At 42.6% G+C, this 18,557-nt stretch overlaps 1 protein-coding gene and 1 long non-coding RNA gene across 8 annotated transcripts in view; one reads left to right on the top strand and one right to left on the bottom strand.

The window, feature by feature from the left end:
• Window positions 1-2,599: 2,599 nt before the first annotated feature.
• Window positions 2,600-8,586, bottom strand: LOC106010108 (uncharacterized). 2 transcript variants are annotated; one of them, XR_002398028.2, is made up of 3 exons: window positions 8,444-8,586; window positions 7,403-7,512; window positions 2,600-2,892 (listed from the first exon to the last, which is right to left on the bottom strand). It is a non-coding gene; the product is annotated as an uncharacterized LOC106010108 (long non-coding RNA). The 2 variants fall into 2 exon arrangements; XR_002398027.2 differs by having other exon boundaries at window positions 7,781-8,586.
• Window positions 8,587-8,720: 134 nt separating this feature from the next.
• Rprd2 (regulation of nuclear pre-mRNA domain containing 2) overlaps window positions 8,721-18,557 on the top strand; it is a 96,875-nt gene continuing 87,038 nt past the window's right edge. Inside the window, exon 1 of one of the 6 annotated variants that reach the window (XM_004853973.4) lies at window positions 8,721-9,413. In XM_004853973.4, the coding sequence (XP_004854030.2) occupies window positions 9,209-9,413 (205 nt within the window). In that variant the 5' untranslated portion in view covers window positions 8,721-9,208. The remainder of the gene's footprint in view (window positions 9,414-18,557) is intronic. The other 5 variants (XM_004853972.4, XM_013075511.3, XM_087213378.1 and 2 more) reach the window with 5 other exon arrangements.

Genomic DNA, 18,557 nt, shown 5'->3' on the forward strand with positions numbered 1-18,557 from the left:
AGTTGAAGGACTGATACTGCCAAAATTCAGCTTTTACTCCAAAACTGAAGTAAAACAGTGGAAGAACAGCCAAATACACTGATGAAAGAGGATACAAGAGTAGCCCGGTCTGGGGATTTAGTAGTTCCAGCACCTGCCTCGAAAGTGCAGGGTCCCAAGTTCGATCCTCAGTACCAAAAAAAAAAAAGCCCACAGATAATCCCAGCTACGTACAGTCAGCTGCTCTAAGGACCAAGAAAGAGTTCAAAAACTGGTGCTGGAGGGCTGGGGATGTAGCTCAGTGGCCCCACACCTGCCTCGCAAGCACGAAGTCCTGAGTTCCATTCTGGTACTGAAAAAGAAATGTGCTGGAGCTTTATGCTGCTGGATGTGGTGGGGCACACCTATAATCTCAGCTCGCAGAAAGGTAAGGCAGAAGGATTGTGAGTTGAGGCCAGCCTGGACTACACAAAGACCTGTTTCAGAAAAAGTGTTGGGAGTGGTGGCACAGACCTGTAATGCCTATTGCTCTGGAGGCTGATGCAGGAGGATTGCAAGCCACCCTCAAAACAAAGACAGGCTGGGCATACAGCACAGTGGTAGAGTGTTTACCTAGTATGCATAGAACCTTGGGTTCAGTGCCCAGAACAACAACAAAAAAATGCTGCTGGGCCTAGTACACATCTTTACTGATGTGATTACACATCTGTAATCACAGCACTCAGGAGGTGGAGGCAGGAGGATCACCATGAGTTTGAGGCCAGCGTAGGCTACATGGTGAGTTCAAGGCCAGGCTGAACTGCAAAGTGAGACCCTGTGTCAAAAAAATAAATGCTGAACAACTGGACATATATGCACATAAAAAAAAATAGACATCTTACAGCCTTCACAAAAAATTATAACAGGCTTAAATGTAAATACAACTAGAAAACAACATGGGAGAAAATCTAGATGATGTCAGTGTCTTAGATATAACACCAAAACCATATGTGAAAGAAAATTGATGAGTTAAACTTGATTAAAAATTTGTGCTCCTATTAGCTATATAAAGAACTCAAAATCAGGACCCCCCAAATTTAAAGACCCAAAGCAAAAATGGGGAATTAAAATGAAAAGACATTTCTCAGATGAATTAGAGATGGCCAATAAATACACGAAAAAAATGTTCAACATCACTGGTCATGTGAGAGATGTAAATTAACACTGAGATTCCATCTCCAGGAAGAATGGCTGTTATCAAGAAATCAACCAATTGGGCCGGAGATTCAGCTCAGTGGTTCTGGTGCCTCCCTCAAAAATGCAGCGTCCCGAGTTGGATCCCTGGAACCAAAAAAAGGGATAACATGCTAGAGGAGTTGTGGGAGAAAAAGGAACTCTTTTTCCATTGCTGGTGCGAGTGTAGACTGGTACAATCACTGGAAATCAGTGTGGAGATTTCTCAGAAAACTAAAACTAGAGGTTCCATTTGACCCAGCTGTACCTCTTCTTGGTATCTTCCCGAAAGGATTCAAAGCACCATACCACAGCAATATATGCACACCTTCGTTTATAGTGGCACAGTGTGTAATAGCTAGATCTTGGAAACAGCCCAAATGCCCATCAACTGGCCAGTGAATAAAGATGTGGTTTGGCGGGGGTGGGGGGGTGGGGGGGAAACGGACCAGGGATCAAACTCAGGACCTTGCACTTGCAAGGCAGGTGGCAGCACCACTGAGCTAAATCCCCAGCCCTAAATCTTTGTTTTGTTTTGAAGATGTGTTTTTGAGTTTTGTGGTTTTTTTGGTACCGGGGATTGAACTCAGGACCTTCCACTTGTGAGGTGGGCAGTGGAACCAGTGAGCTAAATCCCCAGCCCAAGATGTGGTTTTTTTTGATAGGCAATTCTTTTTTTTTTTGTACCGGGGATCAAACTCAGGACCTTTTGTGAGGCAGGCAGTGGAACCACTGAGCTAAATCCCCGGCCCCAATGTGGTTTTTTTTTATACAATGGAGTACTACTCTGTCACAGAGGATAAGCTTCAGACATTTATAGCTAAATGGATGCACCTTGAGACCATACTCCTAAGTGAAATAAATCAGACACACGTTTAAATGCCACATTGTTTCTCTGGTGTGAGAAACTGTGGAAATAAGGACTGAGATGTATAATGGATGTTGGGAAATGGGAAGAAAGTGTTCAAATGGGAAGGGGAATAAGGGAGGAGGGAGGGAGAAAGGAAGAAAGGGACATGAAAAAAAGTGAAAATAGGGCCGGGGATTTAGCTCAGTGGTTCCACCTGCCTCGCAAGCCCAAGGTCCCAAGTTCGATCCCCAATACCAAAAAAAAAAAAGTGAAAATAGATGGAAAAAAATGGAAACAAAGCTTTTGCACATGGGGAGGGAAGCTTGAGGGGAGGGATGGGATTAAAAAAAATTTGTGCTCCTTGGAAGACACAGTGAAGATAATGAAGCCACAACCAGGATGGGTGAAAATATTTACAGAAGATATCTTGTAAAGAATTTGGGGGTGGGAGAGTACCAGGGAGGGATGGAACTCTGGACCTTGTGCTTTTGAGGCAGGCGCGGCTGTGCCACTAAACTAAATCCCAGGCCCGTCTGCAAAAGAATTTAACCCAAAACGTGTATCAGTCACTATTTACTAGGGAAATAGATAAAACAAAATACACAAGTATATGCAATGGCTGCCCACAGAGCCAGATGAGGTAGGGTGCAGAGGGTCTGTCTGCACACCAGAGATGGAAGGATCTAATCGAAGCTCTGGAGCTCACAGCAGTATCCCACTCAAGGCCGATGGGTCTCTGATGGAAGACTGAAGAGTCTGTGCCAGAAAGCTGAGGGATCTGGGCCAGAAGCTCAAGAGTTTGCACTGGAAGCTAGAAGATGATGTCCAAGGTGAAGAAGACTGGAGCCCCTCTGAAGAAACAGAAGCAGGTCTGCCCATCATTTCCCCTTTATACCATCTAGGTGACAAGCTGCTCTAGGGTGGGTTTTCCCACCCAGGGTGTGGAATTACTGAGCCCATTTAGTTGAGCTTCTCTTACTCAGCTTGACACAATCATCCATCACAACATACAGAGAACTTTTAAAACTCAGGAATAAACAAGCCAGGCATAGTGGCACATGCCTATAATACTAGCACTTTGGGAGGCTGAGGCAGGAGGATCACAAGTGTGACTCCTTAGTGACTTAGTGAGACCCTGTCTCAAATTTTAAAGAACTGAGGACCTAGCTCAGTGCAAAGACCCTGAGTTCAATACCCAGTACTCCCCCCAAATATATATATAGTTTGGTACTGGGGATCGAACTCAGGACCTTGCGCTTTCAAGGCAGGCGCCGGAACCACTGAGCTAAATCCCCGGCCCTCAAATATTTTTTAAATGAGCCAAAGACCTTAACAGGGATGGGGGCACGGGGGGGGGGGTATGGCAAATAAGCATATGAAAAGATGCTTCCACATCGAATATGAAGGAATTGCACTCAGGGAGTACATGAAATAACAACTCCACACCTATTAGAATGGCCAGAGCCTGAAATGCACATTTTGGTGAGGTTGTGGAGCAACAAAAAATACTTCATTGCTGGTGGGAATGCATAATGCTACCACCACTTTGGAAAAGTTTGACTATTTCTTACAAAACTAAGCAAACTCTTAGTATACAATCTAGTTGTGCCCCTTGGTATTTATTTACCCAAAGGTACTGAAAGCTTATATTCACCCCGGTAGGGGGATATGGTATCCTGGAGACTGAACCCAGGCCCTTGTGGGTTCCAGGAAGGTGCTCTAGTGCCGAGCAACCCCCACCCCTTTTTTGAGACAGGGTCTTGCAGGTTTAGGTTAGCCTTGAACTGTGTAGCCCAGGCTTGAACTCTTCCGGGTCCTCTTGCCTCAGCCTCCCAAGTGTTAGGATTACAGACATGGGTCACCATGGCTTTTTTGTTTGTTTTTTGAGGAAGGGTCTCCCTTTGTAGTTCAGGCTGGCCCTGAACTCACTAGGTAGCCCAGGCTGGCCTTGAACTCGAGGCAATCCTCCTGCCTCAGCCTCCCAAGTGCTGGGATTACAGGCATGCGCCACACCCAGCTACCATGATTGTTTGTTTGTTTTGAGATGACGCTGCTCAGGATATCCAGGTTGACCTCCAATTTGGGATCATCTTGCCTCGTGAGTGGCTGGGATTACAGACATGCATCACCTCACCTTGCTTGCACATGTATGCTGATAAGTTTGTTGTTGTTTTTTTGGTACCAGGGATCGAACTTGGGTCCTTCTGGCTTGCACATGTATGTTTCTAGCAATTTTACTCATAATTGCCAAAATGTGGAAGCAATCAAGATACACTAGAGAAAGTCACTGGATAAACTGGTACACCCAGACAATGGAGTATTGTTCAGTACTGAAAAGAAATGAGCTCTCAAGCTATGAAAAGACATTAGAGGAGTCTGGTGTGATGGTGCACTCTGGGAAACTGAGGCAGTAGAATCATAAATTTGAACTCAGCCTAGGTAATTTAGCAAACTAGTGAGACACCACCCTTCTCACCACCTGTTTTAAAGGGCTGGAGATGTAGCTCAGTGCTTAACTATGACAATCTAGAAAAAGCAAAACTACAGACAGAAAAGATCAATGGTTGCCAGGAGCTAAGTTGGAGGGACGGACAGACAGGCAGAATTTTTAGGGCAATGAAAGTCTGGTAGAATAATGGTGGATATATGCCATGGTACATTTGTCCAGAATATTCAAGAGTGAGACCAGATATAAGTTTTGAGTGATAATGATGGGTCAATGTAGCTTAATCATAAGAAATTTACCACTTTGATACATTTCTCTATACAGATAACGGAAAGCTATGCAGGATACAAAGGAACACTGCTTCCCCAGTTTTTCTGTGGCCCTAAAATTGCCCCAAGAGAGCATAGGGGTTGGGGTGTAGCTCAAGGTACAGCTGGTACCTAGCATCTGTAAAGCCTTGGGTTCAATCCCTACCACCTAAATAAACAGGAGGAAGGAAAAGCCATTTGGAGTTTACAGTGGAGAAAAAGTGAGGTGGTCAAGTTAGATAATAGCTTGCTTTTTTTTTTTTTTTTAACTGGGAATTGAATTGAACTCAGGGCCTTTGCACTGAACTATACATCCCCAGCCCTTTTTGTATTTTTTGAGACAGGGTCTCATTAAATCACTAAGTTGCCCAGGCTTGGCTTGAACTTCTCAATTCTGCCTTATCGTCCCAGAGTGCTGGGATCACAGGTGTGCCCCATCGTGCCCAGCAGATAATAGCTTTCTTAAAAATGAGACTATAAAGTGGTTAGGACAGGGATAGTAAACCTTTTTAGAGCTTTCAGTGATACAAACAGCCCTCTGGCACTCCTGGCATGGGTTTGTCACCACTGGGTTAGAACAATTTGTCTTCACTGTATGGGATTTACCGTGACAAAATTGCAGAAATATCTGAGTAATGTCGATATCATTAGAATGTAGGTGTTCAATAATTATTTTTGAGCTGGATGTGGTGGCACACACCTGTAATCCCAGCATTTGGGAAGCTGAAGCAGGAGGATCAACAGGAGTTCAGAGCCAACTGAGGCTACATAGTGAGTTCAAGGCCTGAACTACTACATAAAGAGACCCTGTCTCAAGAAAAAAAAAAAAGAAATTGAAGCTAGGCATGGTGGCACATGCCTGTAACTCCAATACTCAGGAGGCTGAGGCAGGAGGACTGCCATGAGTTTAAGGCCAGCCTAGGCTACCTAGTTAGTTCAAGGCCAGCCTGAACTACATAGTGAAACTCTGCCTCAATAAAACCCAAAACCAAATAAAAAGAAAATTAAAAACAAAAAACAAAAAACCCCAGCTCTTGAAAAAGAGAAAAGAAAAATACAGGGGGCTTAGGATATACTTCAGTGGTAGAGTACAAGCCTTGAATGCTCAAGGCCCTGAGTTTGATTGAAAGATGGGGAAAAAGAAGATGGGCAAAACGTTGATAAGAGAACATTTCAGGTAAAAAGAACAAAAGTAATTATAAGTCAAAATTTATAGGCTGTACTAAAGGATTGGAGATGGCAATTAAGTCATTCTTACCCGTGAAAAGCATCTCCTGAGTACCTACTATAGTGCCTATTTCCCTGATAAAAAAGTAACTGACTTCTGCATACTTTCAGCAAATCTAACAACCTACCTGTATTTGTACCTAGATTATCTTCCTTCCAAGAAAGGAGCTGGGGGCTGGGGATTTAGCTCAGTGGTTCTGCAAGCGCAAGTTTCGATCCCCAGTACCAAAAAAAAAACAAACTAAAAAAAAAAAAAGAAAGGAGCTGTCCTTCAATTTGTAACTTGATCCTTTCCTCTTCTGCCCACCCCAGGAAATCAATGCCACAAGCCTCTAGCATCTATGCTTTCCCTCTTCTAATATGTCATTTGCATCCGTTTTAAACATGCATTGTCTCCCTTCTCAGAAAAAGTAATGGCTCCTTGATCTGTTTCCTTCCAGCTTCAGCCCTATTTCTGCTCCTATTTGCAAAAATGTTTTATATTTTAAACGAGTTGTCCATATGTGATATCTCCATTTCTCCTATTCTCATAGTCTTCTCCAGTCAGTACTTCATTGGAAACAGCTCTTGTCAAAATCACCAATGACTACCATGGTGTCAAATCCAATGGTTTTCTCAGTCCTCATTTTATTCTTTTTTATTTTATTTATTTATTTATTTTGATACCTGGGCTTGAACTAGAGACCTTGCACTTTCGAGGCAGGCAGCGGCGCCACTGAGCTAAATCCTCAGCCCTTTATTTTTTTTATTTTTTTGGACAGGGTCTCGCTATGCAGTGCAGGGTGGCCCTGAACTCACTATGTAGTTTAGGCTGGTTTCAAACTTTCAGAGATCCTCCTGACTCATCCTCCGAAGTACTGGGATTACAGGGATGTGCCACCATGCCCAGCCAAAGACATCATGATACACTGACACATTCATACCCATGTTTATAGTAGTACAATTAATAACAGCTAAGACTTGGAAACAGCCTATATGCTCATCAACATATGAATGGGCATGTATTTGTTTGTATTTGTTTGGTGTTTTTGTTTTTTTGGTACCGGGGATCAAACTCGGGCCTTTGTGCTTGCAAGGCAGGCGATGGAACCACTGAGCTAAATCCCCAGCCCAAGAAAATGCATTTATACACAATTAAGTACTACTCTCTCATAAAGGATAAATGTGAATAATCTGTAGCTAAATGGTGAATGCACCTTGAGACCATATACTAAGTGAAACAAATCAGACACACAAGCTTAAATATCACATGGTTTCTCTTATACGAGAAACCAAAAATTATATAAAGAGCAAAATAAAAGATAATATGAAAGAGAGCTTTTTCAATTGGGAAAGGGAACAAGAGATAAAAGAAGGGGAGCCAGGCCTGGTGGCACATACCTGTAATCCCAGCATTTAGGAGGGAGGCTGAAGCTAGAGGATTGCTGCAAGTTTGAGGCCAGCCTGGACTACATAGCAAGTTCGAGTAGCCCGAACTACACGGCGGGACACTGTGTCCAAAAAAAAAAAAAAAAGGGCTGGGGATTTAGCTCAGTGGTTCTGCCCCGTCGCAAGGGCAGGATCCTGAGTTCGATCCCTGATAACAGGAAACAAACAAACAAACAAAAAAAGAGGGCCGATGGAGTGAAGGGAAAGGGGACAAGAAAAACGGAAACAAAACTTTTGCAAATGAGAAGGGAATCAAGAGTTGTAAGGAGCAGTGGAGAAGGAGGGGAGGGCAGGGAGGGGGCAAAAAACGAATTCAGATGCGTTACGTACATGTACCAGCCATCCACGGTGAAGTAATCATTATATAGTGCAAACGTACTACTAATAAATTTAAAAAATTTTTCTATGTTTTCAGTGGGAATGCAGAAACCTCCAAATCTGCCCATAGGCAGATGTGATGGAATGACTATCCTGGGGCTGTGCTAATCAACGTAAGCGATATCCATGCCTCTTCTAAACTGTTACACATTTGTGAGATTCTGTTGCAACTTGCGAAAGTGAGGTCACTTTTTGCCAATTTTTCCTCGCCTCGAAAATTTTACGTGATAATTTTTCGTCCCAATTTTTTCCCTCTCCTATAAACCAAATGGTCCCCTAGTTGTGAATGGTACCGTCCAAACCGAGCTTGTAGTAGCATTTGATAAGGCTCTGCGTAGTAAATAGCTCGCTGGACCTGGCGCATGCGCACTTTCTGTGTTGCTGTAAAATGGCTGTCAGCCATTTTGTCGTGCGTCCGTACCCTAGTTACCAGCGGCAGCGGCTATAGCCGCCGGAAACGTTAGCCCCTGAACAGTGGGAATTTCCACGATCCTGTTTTGTGAGTTTAACACCTCTAAGAAAGAGAGGGGCCCCGCCTCCCAGCAAAAGAGGCGGAGCGCAGCGGTGGAGCCCCACCCTCAGACCTCTCGCTTCAACCAGCGGCTTCACCCTTACAATTTTTGCCCCCAGCCTGCCACACGCCGAACTGCTGCACAGGCGCACAAATAACCACAGCGCTTCCATGGCCCTCGGGGTTTGCGAGCTCTTGCGCGCGCTTCTCGAATACCTCTCTTGATTGGTCAGATTGCCCCGCCATCACGGCCTCCCCAATGCTGCAAGGTTGAGAAGGAAGCAGAGGGGCGGGGCCAAGCTGCGCGTGCGCGGTGCTGTTGCCGTTCTCACTGCTGTTGCGTTGCAAAAAAAAAAAAAACCCTGACTAGGTAGCCTTGGGCCTTTTCTGTGCTCGAGACTCTAAAGGACAGAGAAAGATCTCTGCAACTGAAGGGGCAGTCGGGTAGTATTAAATTTAAGCTATTAACACCTGCCGTGGCTTACAGGAGTGTGGGTACAGGGGTGAGGAAGGGCTTTAGCGCCGATAGCCGAAGAGTATAAAACCATTGGTTTCGGCGCCAAGCATTTGCAGGACCTACTTGCGCGTAATTCTGCCCTTATGACTGTCTGGTTTAAACACGACCCCTGAACAGTGTCGGTACACCGCAGCCCCTCCTCAGCGCGCCGGAGCAGCCAGCGCGCCCTGCAGCCGCCAGCGCGCCCCGCAGCGGGTCCTCCCGCGCCTCCGGGTCAGCCCCGCGCGCCGTGCCCCCGCGCCCTGCCCGCCCTGCGCCCCGCACCCCGCGCTCGCACGGATTGTTTTGCCCGCGCCGCCGCCGCCGCCGCCGCCGCCGCCGAGGAGCAGCAGCGCTTGTGCAAACCGGGAAGATGGCGGCCGGCGGCGGCGGAGGCAGCAGTAAGGCCTCCTCCTCGTCGGCCTCTTCGGCTGGGGCTCTGGAGTCCTCGCTGGATCGAAAGTTCCAGTCGGTAACGAACACGATGGAATCCATTCAAGGCCTGTCGTCCTGGTGTATAGAGAACAAGAAACACCACAGCACCATCGTCTACCATTGGATGAAGTGGCTGCGGAGATGTGAGTGTTGGGGCGACCAGGGCAGGGAAGGCTGGGGACATAGAAGGAAGCGCGGCCTCTACACGCGGGAGGCCCAGCTCTCTGCTCGGCTTGTTCCTGCTGGAGCTGGGCCCCCAGGGCTCCCAGAGCCCGACTCCATTCCCAGCCCGGTGGCCCCGAACTGCTCGTTTGTTGAGAATTTTAGGCAGACTTGGTCTGACCTTGGGCTGTTGGGCCCTGGTCCATCGGGATTTCCATGTTTCATTTCAGACCCCCCCTAAGGTGTGTTACTGATTTTACTGAACCTTCACGGAAATTGCCGCGTCCGTTGATTCCTTCTAGGCCTTGACGTGTTAACGATTTCTGGTTTTCCTGAGGGTACACAAGGTGTGGTTTAAGCAGTCGTTTAAGTCCGCTTGCCTCACCGGAATAGGTTGGGCTGTTGTGTATTTTTCGCAGACCCGAAACTTGTGATGTGGCTTCAGGAGACCCAGGTGTGGAGGAATGTCCCTAAAACTTGTGATGTGTTATAAAGAAGGATTTGTCAGGATGAGCGTTACGAAGCAACATGAGCACTACATGGAGTTTCCCTTTACCTGTGTTTGCTGCAATAAAGTACAGGCTTCTTGGTCCTGACCAGAAACATCTTTAATACCTGGAATGTTGAGTTGTGATCGTCATTAATACCTTAACACATGAAAAGTATCTGGCTTCTTTTTAATCAGCAGAAATACGTTTTTACAGAATTAAGTTGGGGTTCATAGGTAACCAAAACGGGATATGTGTTTTTTAAGCTGTGTAATACTTTTTTTCTGTTGTTGCTTTTTTTTCTTAATCCTGTGGGGTTCCCCCACACACACACTTTGTTGCTTTACTACAGAAAAGAAGTCTACTAAAACATAGATTGTTGGAAAAGATTTGAAATCTTTATATTACTTATTTATTTTTATGGTTTTTTGAGGCAGGGTCTCATTATGTAGGCCAGGCTGGCCTTGAATGCAGGGGAATCCTCTTGCCTCAGCCTCCTAAGTGCTGGGATCACAGTCGTGCACCACCATGCCCAGCTAAGATTTCAAATTTACAAGAGGAAATGTGGAGAGGTCGCTCCACAGTTGTTCTTGGTGAAGTAGGCAAGGGTTAACTCTAACTGCATATACTGCATATCTATTTGAATTTTGATTTGCATCTGTCTACCATGTCTCCAGTGAAACTGGACATTCAGTTTTCTTACTCCAGTTCTGTCATTGCCTCTGTAGTGTTTTTTTATTTGTGTTTACCTTTTAGGAAACAAATGGATAAAGCTTTCAAGACTGTAGGACCAAAGCCTCAAACCATTTGTTAAACTTACTGTTGAAGAGATGTTTTGTTGTTCGTTGAATGATAATGCCAAGAAATTAGTTGAGAAAACATAAGATTAGGTAACTTGTTTACCAGTGGCAGATCAAATAGTTAAGTTTTTTGCCAAAAGGGAAAATTAGAACTTGTAATATAAATATGCTAACAGTCACCATCAAAGATTCTCATCTGCTATCCATCCCCCTATTTCATTATATTTTATAATATACTATAATTCACTAGATTTAAAAAAAAATTGGTTTATAAATGAAGAAATTAAGGTTCAGAAATGCCACAGTTGCTGCTCAGCTTTGTGGCACACACCTGTAATCCCAGCCCTCTAGGAGGCTGAGGCAGGAGGATCACAAGTTCAACCCCAGCCTGGGCAATATAGTGACTGAGACCCTATATCAAAGTTAAAAAAGGGCTGAGGATGTAGTTTAGTGTGAAGGCCCTGGGTTCAATCACCAGTACCACCAAAAGGAAAGAAAAGAAAAAAATAGAAATGTCGAGTTGCTAAAGGTTACTCAATAAAATGGTATAGTTAGGATTTGGTTTTATCATTAACTTTGTAAAATAATGGTTAATATGTTGGTAAACCACTGGTAGCAAGCAGTGCTAATGAGAGCATGAGAACATATTCTCTACCCTATCTTAAAAGATTCCTGCTAAATTATGCAAACATTTTACATTTCCTACCTTTGGGCTCTGGTGTCTTTCCCCTCCAAACCCAATAGGGTAATTGAACCCAGGTTCTTGTACATGCTAGGCAAGTGCTCTTTCACTGAGCTACGTGTTACTCTGCCTCTTTTGAAATTCACTTATTTAGAGACAAGGTCTTGTTAAATTACCTGGGCTTGCCTCAGGCTGTCCTTGAACTCCTAGTCCTCCTGCCTCAGCCTCCTGAGTGCTGTGAATACAGGTGTGTGCCACCTCCTGGGCTTGGGCTCTAGGGCTTTAACTCTGGTTACATCATTTGCAAGAATAGGTTACACCCCATCCCTGCCTTACAGGATCATAAATGAGGATTACTGTATTTTTTTTCTAGTCAGCAATAATGAGTTATGCTAGAGCCAGACTTTTCTGCCTCTGTTGTTGTTAATACAGTGCCTGAACTTATTTCTTTGGTTGATATTAAAAGAGTGAAAAAGTTATTATTCCAGGAGAGCAATACATTTGAAGTACTTTCTTTTCTTTTTTTTTTTTTTTTTGGTTTTTTGAGGTAGGGTCTCCCTTTGTAATTCAGGCAGGCCCTGAACTCACTGTGTAGCCCAGGCTGGCCTCTAACTTTTGGCAATCCTCCTGCCTCAGCCTCCCAAGTGCTGGGATTACAGGTGTGCACCACCACACCTGGCTTGAAGTACTTTCTATATAGTTTATATAGTTTGCTTTTAGCTTTTTAAAATCTGATACTGTTGAGCGGGGGATTTAGGTCAGTGGTTCTGGCGCCTGCCGAGCAAGCACAAGGTCCCAAGTTCGATCCCTGGTACCAAAAAAAAATAATAATAATCTGATACTGTTTACTACTGTAGTGAAATGGAATTTAACTTTCTAAAACGGTTAAGAATAATATGTAACGGGGCCAGGGATTTAGCTCAGTGGTTTCGCTGCCTGCTGCGCAAGCACAAGGACCCGAGTTCGATCCCGGTACCAAAAAAAAAAGAATAATATGTAGTTATTTTGTGCTTTCATTTAGTGATCATTATCTTGCAAATAAAACCTTTTGAGAGAAATACTCACCTGAATAATGAAGGGTAGAATGAAAATAGCATATCTGTTGAGCCTCATTTTCATTTAATGTTATGGCTCTTTACAGTTAAACCTGTTTGTTTGCTTTGGGTTTTTTTTTTTTTTTTTTTGGTACTGGGGATTGAACTCAGGACCTTGCACTTGCAAGGCAGGTGCGGTGGCACTGAGCTAAATCCCTAGCCCCTGCTTCGGTTTTTTGTGACAGGGTCTTACTATGTAGTTCAGGTTGGCCTTGAATTCATTATGTAGCTGAGGCTGGCCTTGAACTTGCAGCAATCCTCCTGCCTCAGCCTCCAAAGGGCTGGGATTATAGGTATGTGCCACCATGCTTAGCCATGCTTCCCTGCTTTAAAACTCCCCACTGATATCAGATGCAACAGGGTTAAGTTCTATACTTCTTTTACTGTGGTCTGCCAGAACCTATGCCATCTGATTTGTTTGCCTCTCAGGCTGCTTCAGATCCTGCCCTCTTCTCAGCCTTTAGATCTAACCTTAGGTAGTACCTCTGCAAGAAGCCTTCCCTAGTCACCTTCAGTTGCTGTCACATTGTTCTGTTTTCTGTACATGAAATTATCTTGTTACATGTTTATTTTCCTCCATCAGATGGCAGGGTTGTCTTACTTGCTGCTGTAACCCAAAGCAACTAGAACAATGGCTAACATACAGTAAGCAATCAGTAAATATTTGCCAACATAATGTTATGAAATAGTTAATCAAAAACTTGGAGAACGGAACTGTTTTTGTTTATCAGATGGAAGCATTTATAATTTAGTAGAAGATATTACAGGAATGGTTATCTTTGGATACAGGATGTGGCTCTTACATGGACTTGATGTAAAACTGGAACGGATTTTCATTTTTATATTTAATTTTTCTCATTTTTAATGGGAGAATTGGTGTGGAACAGTAAAAAAAATATAGGCTTTAGAATTAGACCTAGGGTTTAGATCTTAACTCCATTACTTAATCACTGTGAGCCTTAGTTTTTCGTCTATAAGTAGACATAATGATCGCTTATAGGATCTGGAGCGATCTGGATGTAAGAAGATAGTACGTGTATTTTGGCATAGGAGCTAGCACACAGAAAATATTAAAATTATTGTTTACGGCAGTGCAGATGATAATCGTAAGATCCTGAGTATTTAAAATAAATATAGCAGAACTTTGCTTTGGGTATAGGTGGAAATTACAGTCCTAATTGGTAGAAGATCAGTTAACTAGCCTCTCTGTACTGAAGTAAGGATACTCTGAAGAACTAGTAGAACAAAATGGGAAATGCTGTGTTCACGATACCTCTATTTAGTCTTGTTTTTTGTGAACCCAGGGCCTTTGCACTGAGCTACATCCCCCTAATCCCCCATCCCCTTAAGTTATTTTGACTCAGGGTCTCGATAATCACTAAGTTGCCTAGGCTAGGCTTGAATTTACAATCCTTCTGCTTCAGCCTCCCAGCGTGCTGGAATTAACAAAACCATGCCCAGGTATTTAGTCTTATTTCTGTTTGAGAAAGCGTGTGAGAATTTAAGTGAATGTTGCAGGAAAAGTAGAAGGATAATTGCTCGTTAGTTGTAGAGCACAAAATGTTAAGATTTCCCTTTAAACTATTTTTGATACAAATCTTATGTACAAAAATAGAAAAGTAATGATATTCACACTCTGTCTATTCATCAACCCACTTCAGATAATTATTGCCTTAATGGTCAATCATTTTTCAGCTCTCCCCTTTATTCCCTCTCTTCATTACTTTGAAGCAAATGACAAAACAGACAAACACAGACTAGGAAAAAATCTCTTCATACAGGTTTTATATGTTGCAAAGATTTACAAAGTGCAGTTACCATATTTGATTTATGGAAATAACTTCTTTGTTTGGATCTCAGGATCCTTAAGTGGACAATGGAGCTGGTAATAATTTTATAGCTAACTTTTGTTGAGTGCTTACTATGCTAAGCACTATCCTAAGCATTTTACAAGTATTAATTCCCTCAGCCCTCACTACTTTAAGAGTAGATTTATTATGATGTCCATTTCACAGATGACAAAACAGGCACCCAGAGGCTAAGTAACTTGCTGGTGGTTACAGAGCCAATAACTAGTGAAGGGAGGATTTAAACTCAGGCATTAGTATGCACTCTTAGCCATTTTACTGTGCAGACTTTCATATTCTTTTTGTTTGTTTTGTTTTGGTACCAGGGATTGAACTTGGGACGTTGTGCTTGTGAGGCAGGTGGCGGAACCACTGAGCTAAATCCCCAGCCTCTAACCTTTCATATCCCTAAAGTATTTTCTATAATGCAGACTGTTTATTTATTCAAGCTTAGGCCATAAGATTAACTAGGATATGGAAATTGTACTTATTTTAATTTTTAAAAATTTAAATTGACACATAAAAATTATACATATTTACTGGCTACCGTGTGATGTTTTGCTGCATGAATACATTGTATAATGTTCAAATCAGGGTAAACATATCTGTCTCAAGTATATATCTTTTTTTGTGGTGAATGTTGAGGTTTTAAATCTTTTTGTGTTTTGTTTTTTCCCACTTGGTAGAACTGATATCTTGCACAGATTTGATATTCTGATGATAGACATTTATTTGCTTTAATAAAAAAGGAGGAACAAGGTAGACATATTTAAGCTGTGTACTGTGTTAGAAACCTGTATAGACTGGGGATGCAGCTCAGGGTAGAATGCTTGCTAAGGATGCACAATGCCCTGGGTTCAATCCTGGAATCTCAAGAAGCAAAACAACAAAAACTTCTTTAAATGTGAGATTCTTTTAGATTAAATAATAACAGGAGGTTTTAGGGGCAGAACATTTGGAGTGCATGTTGGGTGGTGGGGCGTTCAGTCTACTGTCGTATATATTTTGCAGAGTTGGGGGTGCTAGGGATTGGGCCCTGTGCCTTTGTGCTGGTGCTTGTCCACTGAGCTGCATGACCAGGCTACTATCTGGTCTTTTGATTTTCACTATTGTGAGAGCCTGGGACCATTTTCTGCAGGTCTTGGCTTTGAAATGTAGCTCTTCCTTGAGGTATTAACGTTTTTGTAATTTTATCTTTTGTAGCAAAATTTTTTGGGGGGGGGGTTACCGGGGATTGAACTCAGGTCCTTGCGCTTGTGCAGCAGGCGGTGAAACCACTGAGCTAAATCCCCAACCCTTTTGTAGCAAATGTATAGACTAGACTTGTGAAGTATAACAGTCTCCCGTGGGCCTAAAGGCGTGCGTGGGGGGGGGGTTGTTTTTTGAGACAGGGTCTCACTGTGTAGTTCGTGCCAGCCTTGAACTCACTATGTGGCCCAGGCTGGCCTGAACTCACAGTGATCCTTCTGCCTCAGCCTCACCAGTGCTGGGATTATAGACATGCACTACCATTCCCAGCTGCGTCTTAGATTTTTGTTGTTTTGGGTTTTTTGAGACACACATCTCTATGTTGTTCAGGTTGGCCTTGAACTCATGGCAATCCTGCATCAGCCTCCCAAGTGCTGGGATCACAGGTGTGTTCCACCACACTTGGAGTGTGTCTGGTTTTTGAGTTAGGGTCTTTCTATATAGCCTAGGCTGGCCTTAAACTTGTGATCCTCCTGCCTCAGCTTTGGAGTTCTGGGATTATAGGTGTATGTCATCATACCCAGCAGCATAAAACTTTTCAATCATAAATCATGTATACAAATGAGTAACACATGTGGACTAGATTCAGATTCTAACCTTGAGTTCCAAGATAATATTTGATTGTAAATCCCTAGTTTACATTCAGTTCTTTCAAGAAATACTTTTAATTTTAAATGTTTAAAAATTTTTAATTCACAGCAATGCCTGTACAGTGGTACCTCAGTTCACAAGCTTAATTTTTTTTGTGTGTGTATGGGGATCGAACTCAGGACCTAGCACATTCAAGGCAGGCGTGGTACCACTGAGCTAAAATCCCTGGCACGAACTTAATTCTTTTCATGATTCTGGTCACAGAATTCATATGATCTAGTTGCAGCTGAATTGTAATCATGGATTAGATAGTAAAGAAAAACTTCACTGAGAAGGTGACTTTTGGACAGGAGGGTGAGGTATTAACCAGGATAGATGTGAGGGATGCAAGAATGTTCAAGCCAGTGGTGTTCGTGGTGACACACACCAGTAATTCCAGCACTGAGGAGGCTGAGGCAGAAGGACTGCTGAAGTTTGAGGCTAGCCTGTGTTACACAGTGAGTTCAAGGCCAGCCTATGTTGCATAGTGAGACCCTGTCTCAAAAAAGAAAAAAAAAAAAAAAAGAACATTTAAGCCAAAATGGTCCTGAGGTTAGTTGCTTGATTAGAGGAACTGCAAGAAAACATTTGTAGCTAGAAAGAAATAATTAAAATGCAGCTTCAGTGGAGGGCGGGGGATTTAGCTCAGTGGTTCTGGCGCCTGCCTTACAAGCACAAGGTCCCGAATTTGATCCCTGTACCAAAAATAAATAAATAAAAAAAAAGAGATTATGGTGAGGAAGGGGAGGGTGTCTTTTTTTTTTTTTTTTTTCTGGTACCGGAGATTGCACTCAGGAACTTGGACTTGCCAGACAGGCCTGGTGCCACTGAGCTACATCCCCGCCACCATCCATTTTTAAAAATAATCTTTACTGAGATGTAGTTCACAAATATAAAGTACATTCATTAAAGTGTACGTTTCAGTTCTTTTAGTATACTCAAGAGATGTGCAGCAGTCACCTTGGGGTGTCTAATGTATGGATGGTTTTTAGGGCCTGGCAGCTGGAAGGGACCAACTAGAGAGTAAGTGTAGAGAGAGAGATGAGTGGAATAAAATAAAAGAGTAAAGATAGAGAAGAGGTCCAGAGACAAGGCTCTCAGACATTTTGTGTTGTAGATACTTTTTCTAATTTACTTGGTCTGTTGACTTAGGTTCTTTTTGAGGTTCAAGGTAACCTTTATCTTCCCAGAGAAATAATAAATCTGTTCCGACTTTTGGGTTAGATTCAGTGGATTCAGTGAGTGGTAGCTCTGTTATAACTTCCAGTTGAAAAGTTAGCATTGCATTGTCTGTCTCCTTCCAGTGCCTAGACCACCTTCCCCTCACTCTATTGCTATTTTCATGAAGTTGTAGATAATATTTTTCCATGTTTCTTGGCAGTGTTTTAGAACATGAAACTAGCTTAATTATAAGGTGTAGGATATATTAAACAACTTTATAAAAAAACCCTCTATATAAGACTTTATAAGCAGTCCTTATGTTCTCCATTTAGTTGCTTTGTCTCTCACACAGACAAAGGTGAAATTATATCCCTGGCCCTATGTTGGTTTGAAGCATTATTCATGGTTGCTATAAAACATTATTTTACGATACCAGATCCCAAAGTAAGCTAACCGTTAGCTTTGTAGCAAATAAACATTCTTTTTTTTAATATAATTTTTAATTTTATTAGTAGATGTTTGTAATTCATGCAGTTTACAATCATCTTGGGGAGTGGTTACATGTACATTTACAGCTTTTTAAAAAATTCCCTTCCTCTTCCTTACCCCCTCGCAACATTCTTACAACTCAAGTGTGAAACAGTACAGACAGACTTTACATGGTATGTAAGGTTCTTGAGAAGAGATTTTCGATTGCAATGGAAATACTAATACTAAAATTTGCTAACCAGTGCACTCCAAGATTACTCTAATGTCAGTTTTTGTGATAGAGAAGAGATGAGTATGTGTGCAGTTTCTTAGGGATTGGGGCCTTACTGATTTCTTCCCAATGATCTAGATTCCTGCCTTTTGTAAACTAAAACAAGCTGGATCCAAAATCTTTCTGCTTAGGCTTTTGTCAGTCAGTTATGATCTTTTACAAAGTTTTTACCCCATTTTTAGTTGTTATAAAATTTTATCTGAGAACTAATGGTACATGAAGTTTAGTTTGTAGAGGACCCCAAACACCCTGGTAAAAATTACCCAAGAATTTAACACTGTTGTACAAACCAACTTGACTTTTTCATTTACTTGTCAAAAAAACAAAAAAGTAGTTTGCTGTTCCGTAGTCCTTTCAAATTTAGTGCCCCCATAGATTTTAAATTATAGAACACTGGAGAAATGCACATTTTGTG

Source organism: Heterocephalus glaber, unplaced genomic scaffold, assembly GCF_053883595.1.
Source record: "Heterocephalus glaber isolate CG9 unplaced genomic scaffold, H.glaber_assembly_v1.0 deba00001442, whole genome shotgun sequence".
NCBI lineage: Eukaryota > Metazoa > Chordata > Mammalia > Rodentia > Bathyergidae > Heterocephalus > Heterocephalus glaber.